Raw genomic sequence first — 12017 nt, 5'->3', positions numbered from 1 at the left:
CGGGTCCAGGCTCTCGTCATCTCACGCCTAGACTACTGCAACTCCCTCCTGGCTCGTCTACCTGCATGTGCCATCCGACCTCTGCAGCTCATCCAGAATGCAGCGGCTCGTCTGGTCTTCAACCTTCCTAAATTTTCCCACACTACTCCGCTCCTACGCTCGCTTCACTGGCTTCCGGTAACTGCTAGAATCCACTTCAAGACACTGGTACTTGCTTACCATGCTGCGAATGGATCTGGCCCTTCGTACATCCAGGACATGGTTAAACCGTACACCCCAGCGCGTGCACTACGCTCTGCATCAGCCAAACGACTCGCTGCGCCCTCGCTGCGAGGGGGACCCAAGTTCCCATCGGTGAAAACACGTGGGTTTGCTGTCCTGGCTCCAAGATGGTGGAATGAGCTCCCCATTGACATCAGGACAGCAGATAGCTTGCACATCTTCCGGCGCAAACTGAAAACTCATCTCTTTCGACTCCACTTCGAGCGATAGAACTATTAACGAAGCACTTTTATACTAATAAAGGACTGGCTTATCTAAAGCCAGTTGAGTAGCACTTGAAATGTTTTTGCTCTATGAAACCTGATGTACTTATATGATTCTGTTTTCTTCAAGTTGTATTTTGTTGGACGAACGCACTTATTGTAAGTCGCTTTGGATAAAAGCGTCAGCTAAATGCAATGTAATGTAATGCCCCCCCCTCCGTGCTGTCCCCTCAGAGGAAGTGGGAACACGGGATAAGACCTATGGACACCACACTGTCTCAATGATCCACACTGTTAATATGAGAGGAATGTTTTAGGAAATTAAAAATATAACGTTAACAAATAAAACACAGCTCAGGGGCATCATGGACCGTAGGTTTTCCTACAAAGTTAACTCAGCCTCCATTGATTTTCATATCAAATTAGCATGTTAATAAAATAAGCAATCATGGCTTATACTTGCATATCTAAACAGAATCATGAAAACCTGTTGGTAGAGTCAGGCACACGAGTCCGTTTGAGTGTGTGCGCCGGTGTCTGAACGCTCACTCACTGCTAGCTAGCTAACTGTTAGGCTACTTAGCTTGCATTGCTATGGATCTAAAGGTAGCAAAAGCTAACTTTCATAGCACAGCTTTACTTCTCACTTACCACAATAAAGAAACAGACCGGATAGTACTAACAACACAAATGATCAATACTTACATATATTTTCACTTGTAGTATTATAATAATTGAAATGCTGGTTCTTCTGGGGGTCTTCTGTCCACGCTCAGCTACCGCACCGCAGCTGCCTGCACTGTGGGCTGTCACTCAAAAACGGAGTAGCCAATGGGGACGCACCCCTGAAAGTCCCGCCCACCTGGGAGGTTTGTGTCAGAATCTCAAACAAAAAATGAGGGACCTTAAAAGAGAAAGCTGCAGCGAGAGCAACAGTCTGATCATTGAGAAAGAAGCAAAGAGAACTGCAAACAAAAACATATGTTAAAACAAAGAAAAAATACTTATAGTTTACATGATTACACAAATGATTTGTTTGCAACTTATAGTTTTATTTTTGAAATTAATTGTATTTTGCTTGATTCAGTTTTTTTTCTCTTTTAAACTGATAGTTTTGCTTTATTCTGAGAAAGTGTTGCTTTATCTTTATGATACAAAACTAATCCCAAACATTTGTATGATAGGTCCACTTTAACAAACAGGAGCTTGCCAAATATATATAATAATAGTAATATAACTATTAATTTACTATTGGCCCAAAAAAGATTCTGCGATATAAGAATAATTGTAAAAAATAAACCAAAAATACAATTTAACTTGTCATCTGGTCTGTGATTGGCTCTCATCAAGAATATTATAATACACAACGTTGATGTCACATGGCAATGTATTTTAATTATCCATTATTGCATGGCTTTAAGTGTAGTGTGTTTTATACCTTTTTAATGTGTGATTTTACTCTGAAATGTGTTTGCCTTTTTAACTGGTTTTAACTTCCTGCTGCATGCTTTTATTTTTGAAATGTTTTGGATTGGCCTTGCCATGCTGATTGACAATGAGTGACCACACCTGGAGCCAATTTACACACCTATAAAGGGAAGGAGAAGAGCAGCAGAGGACAGACGGAAACTGAGAGAGGCTGAAGGGCACAGCAGAGGCGGAGCGCACCAGGAGCAGAGGCACACGCAATAAAGGGATTAAAAGACACAGCAGTCCGAGAGAGGGTCGACGGAGCACCTTTACAGCCCTGGAAAGACTGGTTTTGAGAAAATACTTTTAAACCCTTTTAACATTCGAATTATTTGTATTGTTTTAACTATGTTTAATTGTATTTTAACATAGTTTTAGACTATCTTTTTACTGAGATTATATTTTTGACGGCTCTGATTTTAGTTTTCTTAGTAAAGAAGTTATGTTCTACTGAATAAATCATTGTGTTTTAAACTTAGTAGTTGGCTCCTTGATTACCCAGTTTTGCTCTCCACCTGATTTAAAAGAACCCTTTCCCTCTCCTTAAATTATTACCCCTCCCCCCTCCTTTACATTAACATTTCATCAACATGTTTTCTTATAGTAGCACCTTGTGGCCATTAGAGGAAGTGTGACTTTAGTTTGAACAGAAAACACAAGACTTCTTTTTTAAGCACCTCAGCAGACTTTTATTGTGAAATGCTGTGTGTGACAGTGCCCCATGCTGCCGCTCATTTCTGGATGACGCTCTCTGAGGAGCTTACCACTACTCCATCCACCAGCTCCTCTGTCACCGTGACGTATTTGGTGATAGTCTTGGAGGTACTGACAGAACTCGAAGCAGAACCCGAGACAGAGCCAGAACCGGAAACAGAACTTGACATGGTGGAGATGGAGGAGGAGGAGGAGACGCTGCAGGAGAGAGAACAATTTTGAGCCGGTACTTTTATCCTTTAGATCTTTAATCAACCGTAATAATTCTTATTTGGTTAAAGTGCAGAAACGATTTGCGGTTCTGAATTAAAATTATACACGTTCCCAAATATGTTTCATGAACTTGTTTTTACGTCCTTTACGACATTTCTGAGCTAGTGGTCAGATGTCTGTTAAAATAGTTAATTCTTACCCGCCGCCGCCGCCCTCTCCGTCCAGCAGCCTCCTGTACTCGGCGATCTCCATCTCCAGGCGGGTCTTGATGTCCAGCAGCATCTCGTACGCCTGTCCCTGCCTCTCCAGGTCAGCCCTGAGCTGCATCAGCTGCTCCTCCATGCTGCTCACCTGGTTCTGGTAGCCCGACAGCTTCATGGAATAGCGTTTCTGAGTCTCAGCCAGCGTGTTCTCCAGTGAGGATTTCTGGAAAAGCACAGAGAAATACTTGGTTAATTTGTCAACCCACAGGAGGAGATCCAAAACATAGAGGATGTTACATTACAAAGAAAGAAAGAATATCAGTGATGTGACGCTCACCATGCTGAGCTGTGACTGCAGCTCGATCTCCAGCGCCTGCAGCGTGCGCTTGAGATCCGTGAGCTCCGATCTGGAAGTGTTGGTGACTTCGGTGCTTTCAGCCACTTCTTTCTGTAATGACTCGGTCTGTATGCAAACCCAATTTATTAGTACGAATGTGTGATTTATTTTGCCATTGATCGTTCAAAGAAATATTCTGTACTGAATATAGCCTGAACTAATACTAATGTGACTCAAAAGAACCACCATCAGCTTTAGCTGTTAGCTCCAAAAATGGGCGTCATAAATCTAAAACATACATTTTTAGTAATTTACAATAATTTGCTAATTTGACTAAACTTTGTGTTTAAATAATGTTAGCTAGCTAATAAAATATAGCCGACTTCTGTTTCAACTAGTACTAGTAGTGGCACCATTTAAATATCTCACTCAGTTTTGCTTTAAAAGTTAAATGTTATAAGAACAGATGTTTTAAAATAAAGAAAACAGTTTTTTTTATATTTGGACACTCGCCAAAAGTTAGCTGTATGCTAATCAACCCCGTTCTCCCCCTCCACTCATCTCACCATCGGTTAGTGAACAAATAATGTCCTTACCTTTGCTTTAAACCACTCCTCCAGTCCTTTGCGGTTTTTGGCGGCGTCAGCTTCGTACTGCGCCCTCATCTCCTCCATTATCTTAGTGAGGTCCACACCTGGGCCCGCGTCCACCTCTACGTTCACCTGGCCGCTCAAGTTTTGTCGCATTGCAAGGAGCTCCTGCAGGGAAATAGCAAGCAGAAAACGGGAAACAAGTAGATAAGAGTGGTGCAGCAAGATGTATTTCTGGCCCTGAAGTTAGCAATTTCCTGGTTCCCTCCACAAAAAGACAATTTAGAAACGTGTTAGCAACTGTCTGAGTGCTCACTGACCTCTTCATGGTTCTTCCTGAGGAATATCAGCTCCTCTCTCAGACCCTCGATCTGCATCTCCAGGTCGGACTGACTCATGGTCATCTCGTCCAGGACTCTCCTCAGGCCAGCGATGTCCGCCTCCACCGACTGACGCATGGACAGCTCATTCTCATACCTTCAGGAGGAAAATGCTTTTTAATTTCCGAATCTTTTCCTATCCAAAAATGTACCTCTTATTTGCTTTAAGGTGCTCTATAATGCTAATTTCATGTGTGTGGGAGAGAAACTCCCTCTGGAGGGAACTTTGAATTTGTAGCCTTTGCAGACCATATAAATGCACACCATCCTATAGAACACACTACAGGAAGGGGAAAGCCCCCAAAATGCATAATAGGGCCTCTTTGAGTTGTTTTTGAATGCTCTGAAAACGTATTCTAAGCTTATGAGGGGGGAAGAATAACTTCCCAATACCGGAAATTGGGAACTTTCAAGAAAACACTTGGATGCACCAATTGCCTTTTGAAGCGGTCTGCAATTAGTACAAGAGTGACGTTTTATTTTATTAATGAATTCACGTACTTGAGCCTGAAGTCTTCGGCAGCCAGCTTAGCGTTGTCAATGGAGAGGTAAATGCTACCATTAACTGAGGTAGCAAATATGATCTAGAAGATAAGAACAAACAGAAGAAAGAAATGTGGTTTTAAATGGATTGGACGGCATGTTGCTCAGCAGATAGAGTTGCTGTCCACCAATAAGAGAGTCAGTGGTTAGATCCCTGGGCCCTGCAGCAACATGTCAAACCCCAAATTGCTCCCAATGGCAACAGTGTGTGAGAATCAGGGAATGCTATGACATATTTAGATAACAATTCTGCATTTATGTTGAAGTAACTGAATATAAACTATGGTTTCCTCAAATTGAGAACTCATTTCTATCTTTCAAAGTGCATACTGTTGCATGCTTTATGCATACATCACAGAGCTGCAAGCTGCAATTTATAATTGAATTGACTTTAAGAGTAAAGGTTAAAGGAGATGTATCTTTATCAGCTTAAAGATGTGGATGCGTTGACTGTTGTTTAGCTCATGATTGAATCAGCAGGTGACGCTGATATGTGACTTTTCAAACTCTTCTTGTGTTGCACAATGAGAAAAAATGTCAACTGCAGTCACTAGATGCTTTTTTAGTGTCCTGTTACACTATCTTGTTAGTTGCAGTCATAGTCTTGTCTGTATATTTTAAGATAAGTCGCATACGTGGAAACAATTCACCATCATGTCATTTTACTACTACTTGACCCTTTTACAGAACTCCACTTACAGTAATCTGATATATTTTATAGTCGAAACAACTAATCAAGATGATTACGGAAAAAGCGTTGGTTATCATACCATCGTACGATAGGTCTTCAACATACACGTCACCAAATGTTGAGGGGATGCCTACCTTTCCCTGCAGCTCTGCGATGGTGGCATAGTAGGCACTGTAGTCTCTGGAGGACGGGGAGCTCTTGCTCTCCAGGAACTGTCTGATCTTCAGCTCCAGTTCAGCGTTGGCCGCCTCCAGGTTGCGCACTTTCTCCAGGTAGGTTGCCAGACGGTCGTTGAGATTTTGCATGGTTGCCTTCTCGTTGGCGGAGATGTCTATGCAACCACCACCACCACCACCACCACCTCCACCTCCTCCACCGCCGAAGCTATACATGCCTGCCCCACCTCCACCACCTCCAGAGGCGAAGGAGTACATGGCTGCCCCACCTCCTCCGCCTCCTCCACCGCCAACTAAATTGAAGCCATAGGCACCTCTACCTCCACCTTCACTGCCAGAGGAGATTTTCACAGAGGAGCCTCCAGCACCGCCGTACATGGAGCCACTGGTGTAACCCCGAGACCCACCAGACTGGCTTCTAGCACTGTGAACAAGGCCAAACTGCATTGTGCCTGCAAGTGAAGGAGGAATGTCTATCTGCTTCAAATTCAGAGGAGAAAGTGAAGAGCTCAGAGCGGCTGCATTTTTTTTATACAGTTTGAGGAGGTTGGAGGAGGAGTGAGGATGGCGAGCTTGTGCCAAGTCTTCGGAGGAGGAGACACCTGTTCTTGTTTAACTTGGCAGGAAGGCTAATAGCTTTGGGTGTGTCTGGGATACCCACCCATCACACTTTACATCCACCTGCATTGCCATCGTGCCAACTCAACATCAATAGAGCTACAGGGCGCAACCCGGTATCACGGCAAGACGTGAACATGTGACGATTTACCATGCTGGGAGACGTGAATATGTCACGGTTTTGTCCCTTCAAAACGTGACAGTTACACGGTATTGTTAACCCATGTTAACCAGTGGAGAAATACCCGGAAGTGCCAAGCAAAGGCTCTACCGCGCCTATTGGTCAGTTTTTATTGTCAAAATTAGATGTTTTTAATTTATTTTGTAATCCTCGCACTCGATTTTGCCGATTTTCTTGTGGCCCTAGCTGGTCGACACCTCTTTCAGCAGAAACAAAGGCTACGATGTTAATCCATTTGTGTTGTTGTGGAAATACCGGACGTGACGTTGTGTGATCGCTTAGCAACTGAACTCCGTGAAAAATAAACACCACTAAGGTTCAAGGGTTTTTGTTATCAGATGCTAGCTACAGTGTAATTTTGGCATTTCAAATATTAGATCCCGAACTCCTCCAACAGTGCAACATAATGTAAATAGGACATAATAAGAAAATAAATAAAGATAAATAAAAAATAGTGCAAAATGCACCACTTTTGGTTCAAATTATGAAACCAGTAGATTCATTAATTAATTAATTTGTGTTGCCCCAGCTAAATCGATGTTAATCCATTTATGTGGTTGTGGAATTACTGTACGTTACGTTGTGCGGTCGCGTAGTAAGTGAACACCATGCTACCGATTACTATCCGATGACCATGAACGCACCGGACATCGGCTACAACCTCCTCTCTGTCTGACTTCGCCAAGCAGGTAATGTGCTGCACCGCATGCCTCCAATATTTGAATGTTTATTGCAAGTAAATCAGTTTAGTTACATATCTTTTTAAAGCACGAGCTAGCTAAACACATATTAGCTTTACTTGACCGGAGATATAGTGCAGTGATGAGTCCTACAACCCGGAAGTGAGTTAGCATTTTACAACTATTGGTTCCCTCGTCTCAGAGTCAATGGGATTTCTCCATAGGATTTTGGAAAATAGCTCGAAATAAGATCTGTGGAAAACGAACCTGCTTGATAAATGCACGTTTTGTTCAGCCGGATAATCTCCACATATCTACCCTACTTTTATCATTTTCGAATCATAAATCTAATGGCCAAGCAAAATGCTAACGTTATGCTATAAACGAACTACAGACCATGGATGTATAATAAGAACCTTTAGAATAATTACCTTTAGAAGTACACCAAAACATAACTGCTAACAATGTAAATGCTGTGTTGGAAAAAAAGTTAATGTAAGAAAATGTTGAGTTAAATACTTTTGGCACTGTATATACAAAGCTTGGAAAAACGCCTATTGTGGCTGTCTTGCATGCAGTGGCAACTAATAGTATTGTGAAGAAATGTCATGACAACCATCTCCAGACTGTTACTGCACGCTGATTGTTGCGGTCCTATTTAGGACACAACGTTCAGAGCTGTCCTTGTTCCAGTCCACCCCTGATTGATTAGTGCTTTAACTCGTAAATTACCCCCAATGTTATAGCTTGTTGATGATATGTGAGATTGTAAATTGTCATGCATTCTAAAGTGTTCACTGTATTTTTTTCCTTCAACAGATACCAAACCAAAGCAAGATCAAACAGCACTTTAAAGAGCCTTTTTCAATTTCTTCTCTTCTCTCTCCTCAGAGCTATATTCCCTACATTTCTTCCTGTCTTCTCCCCATTTTTACCTTCTTCATCTCTGTCTCTTTACCACTTTCTATTTTGCATTCACACACACACACACACACACACACACACACACACACACACACACACCATGTATACATCACTTCAGGGGACATTATATTGACTTACATGCATTTCCTGGAGACGTATCCTAACCTTAACCATAACCAATACATGCCTAACCCTTACCCTAACCCTTACCCTTACTCCCTAACCAAGTCTTCACCTTAAAATTAATGATTCCCCTCATGGGGACCTCCAATTTGTCCCCATAAGGGTGGCGAGTCCCCACACGTGACTGTGTAGACAAATTTAGGTACAAGAATAGTAATGTGTGTGTGTGTGTGTGTGTGTGTGTGTGTATATAGCATTACAATCGACTAACAGTGTCATATATTTATGTCTCTGTTATGCAAAACATACAGGGAAATAAAAAATGGTCTTATTCAAGCTGGTAACACAGTAGACGACGTTGCAGTGTATTATACTGTAGTACTGCTATAATTCTAGATTATATTATAAAAACAATTTTATATATAGGATTTCAACAGATTAACATTGTCATATATTTTCGTCAAATTCAAGATAGTGCTTTTACAGTGCAATGTCATGGTCAAGCTTGTAAGATAGTAGAAGTTGTGTAACCTTACGTTTCGATGACATAATATTTTACTGCTGAATTTTAGCTTTGCTTTGAAATTGTACTAAAACTAAGTAAGGGGTCATTATTGCATTAATACTAAATTAATTTACTCAAATTAAATAAAAATGCAAGTGTTTTTATTCTATTCTAAACAGGATACAGTTTTTGTTGTAGCTCTGGGAGGGACTTACAGTCACGGACTAGACAAAGGAAAATATTTGTATTTGATTGCATTCTGAATTTGAAACCCAGCTTTAAATGACCTTGTCTTTTATTTATCTTTATCTCCAAAAGAATGCCAGGACCAGGTTCCACTTCGAGGCAATGCTCAAGCTGCGGCATGTCACTGAATGTGGCATGCAAAACTTGCACATTCTGCAAGGCGGTGCAGCCCCGCAAACTGCGCCTTAGCAAACGAATGGACAAGTTTGTTTCTGCTAAAAGAGGTGTCGACCAGCTAGGGCCACAAGAAAATCGGCGAAATCGATTGTGACGATTAAAAAATAAATTAAAAACATCTAATTTTGACAATTAAAACCGACCAATAGGCGCGGTAGAGCCTTTGCTTGGCACTTCCGGGTATTTCTCCACTGGTTAACAATACCGTGTAACTGTCACGTTTTGAAGGGACAAAACCGTGACATATTCACGTGTCCCAGCATGGTAAATCGTCACATGTTCACGTCTTGCCGTGATACCGGGTTGACAGGGCGAGTTCAGACATGGATGACATTTATATCTGAAATCCCCTCCCAGCATTAAAAACCACATAAAGTATCAGCAGCAGTCATTTCCAAAACATCCTTGGATCATCTTTCAATTTTTACGAGTGCAGTGTTGGGTAACTCTTGGTTATTGAATAGTGAAGAAGGACACTAAACCTCTTGTTTGATCAGTCTTTGTGAGCTGCCTAATCTTAAGCAAACAGATTGATTATATTCCGTCAAGAATGCAAAAGATCCTCCAAAGAGGCCTGGAAATGTGTTCCCTGCATTGAGGATTTAGAGCTTATTGCACTTAAAAGGCGCTGTGGGGTATTTTATTAAAACCATTACCAGATTAATTCAAGACTCTTAAAATCTTGTGAACAAGCTTTGCCAATAAGATGTTGTTTGGTGAGTCTTAACAGGATAATACAAATACAGTGAAGGAATTCATATTAATATGATTACTACACTTAAGACAAGACTAAATACACAGAAGACAAGACACAGCTGGCAGGGCAGGCAGAAACACAAGGGCAACAGGTGAACACAATGAGGCACAATCAGACACAGGAGGGAAACTAACGACAGGAAGTCAAACACAGGGAGTAGGATCAGACAAGACACAAGGAGGAAAACATTTCAAAACAAAAGGTGGAAAATGAAAACAAAAATCCAAAACCATGACAGCTTAATGTTTTTTACTACACTGCATCTTTCTAAAAGCATTAGTTAGCCTGATTTACAAATTAAGATTTTAAGAAAATACACTATAATATGAAGCAACAAGTTTGCAAGCTTTCACTAATGTACATTTTAATATTAAAGTAAGTATTTTTATAGTAGTGTATATTAAAGGGCCCTATAATGCTCACTTTGAGGTTCCTATTTGTATGTAGTGTCTCTACTTTAAAGAGTCCTCTCCTGCTGATGTTCAGGTGTATATCAGTATGTAGTGTCTCTACTTTAAAGAGTCCTCTCCTGCTGATGTTCAGGTGTATATCAGTATGTAGTGTCTCTACTTTAAAGAGTCCTCTCCTGCTGATGTTCAGGTGTATATCAGTATGTAGTGTCTCTACTTTAAAGAGTCCTCTCCTGCTGATGTTCAGGTGTATATCAGTATGTAGTGTCTCTACTTTAAAGAGTCCTCTCCTGCTGATGTTCAGGTGTATATCAGTATGTAGTGTCTCTACTTTAAAGAGTCCTCTCCTGCTGATGTTCAGGTGTATATCAGTATGTAGTGTCTCTACTTTAAAGAGTCCTCTCCTGCTGATGTTCAGGTGTATATCAGTATGTAGTGTCTCTACTTTAAAGAGTCCTCTCCTGCTGATGCTCAGGTGTATATCAGTATGTAGTGTCTCTACTTTAAAGAGTCCTCTCCTGCTCATATTCAGGTGTGTATCAGTATGTAGTGTCTCTACTTTAAAGAGTCCTCTCCTGCTGATGTTCAGGTGTATATCAGTATGTAGTGTCTCTACTTTAAAGAGTCCTCTCCTGCTGATGTTCAGGTGTATATCAGTATGTAGTGTCTCTACTTTAAAGAGTCCTCTCCTGCTGATGTTCAGGTGTATATCAGTATGTAGTGTCTCTACTTTAAAGAGTCCTCTCCTGCTGATGTTCAGGTGTATATCAGTATGTAGTGTCTCTACTTTAAAGAGTCCTCTCCTGCTGATGCTCAGGTGTATATCAGTATGTAGTGTCTCTACTTTAAAGAGTCCTCTCCTGCTCATATTCAGGTGTGTATCAGTATGTAGTGTCTCTACTTTAAAGAGTCCTCTCCTGCTGATGTTCAGGTGTATATCAGTATGTAGTGTCTCTACTTTAAAGAGTCCTCTCCTGCTGATGTTCAGGTGTATATCAGTATGTAGTGTCTCTACTTTAAAGAGTCCTCTCCTGCTGATGTTCAGGTGTATATCAGTATGTAGTGTCTCTACTTTAAAGAGTCCTCTCCTGCTGATGTTCAGGTGTATATCAATATGTAGTGTCTCTACTTTAAAGAGTCCTGTCCTGCTGATGTTCAGGTGTATATCAGTATGTAGTGTCTCTACTTTAAAGAGTCCTCTCCTGCTGATGTTCAGGTGTATATCAGTATGGAGTACAGTATCTCTACTTTAAAGAGTTCTCTCCTGCTGATATTCAGGTGTATATCAGTATGTAGTGTCTCTACTGGGACATGTCTCCATGCTTTAATGATCAAAACGCTCTTTATTCTTCTCATGTGCTGCAGCACCTCTTTTCACCCTCTGTATCAGATCGGATCAGATTCAATATAGATGTTTTTATTTTAAAAGTAAATTCAGATTGAACATAGTAAAAAAACTGTAAATTATAGTTTCAGTCAAAAAATAAACATTACTTATAGTGAAAACCACCCTTGAATGATGGTAAGGTAGACTAAAAGCTTTAGGAATCCAAACTATAACATATAATAAGTACCCTGTATCAAGATTGATGCA

General features: G+C 40.9%; 1 protein-coding gene across 1 annotated transcript; it reads right to left on the bottom strand.

Annotated features, from left to right (window-relative positions):
* Positions 1–2620: 2620 nt before the first annotated feature.
* Positions 2621–6292, bottom strand: LOC117534320 (keratin, type I cytoskeletal 13-like). Its single transcript, XM_034198517.1, has 7 exons — positions 5761–6292; positions 4894–4976; positions 4333–4489; positions 4019–4180; positions 3423–3548; positions 3082–3308; positions 2621–2867 (listed from the first exon to the last, which is right to left on the bottom strand). Exons 1-7 carry the CDS (start codon positions 6247–6249, stop codon positions 2687–2689), a joined length of 1425 nt encoding a protein of 474 aa, XP_034054408.1. The 5' UTR covers positions 6250–6292; the 3' UTR covers positions 2621–2686.
* Between the last annotated feature and the right edge of the window lie 5725 nt (positions 6293–12017).

The sequence above is a fragment of the Gymnodraco acuticeps genome, unplaced genomic scaffold (genome assembly GCF_902827175.1).
Source record: "Gymnodraco acuticeps unplaced genomic scaffold, fGymAcu1.1, whole genome shotgun sequence".
Classification (NCBI taxonomy): domain Eukaryota; kingdom Metazoa; phylum Chordata; class Actinopteri; order Perciformes; family Bathydraconidae; genus Gymnodraco; species Gymnodraco acuticeps.
The sequence above is the reverse complement of the archived record's forward strand: the minus strand, read 5'-3'. Positions and strand labels throughout refer to the sequence as shown.

Bases quoted from the DNA above. Each gene is read 5' to 3' on its own strand.
- LOC117534320 (XM_034198517.1), bottom strand. From the start codon at position 6,249: ATGCAGTTTGGCCTTGTTCACAGTGCTAGAAGCCAGTCTGGTGGGTCT. The intron at 4,181-4,332 runs GTCAGTGAGCAC...ATTTCCCTGCAG, and splicing joins TCAGGAAGAACCATGAAGAG to GAGCTCCTTGCAATGCGACA. The intron at 3,309-3,422 runs GTGAGCGTCACA...GTGCTTTTCCAG, and splicing joins TGCAGTCACAGCTCAGCATG to AAATCCTCACTGGAGAACAC.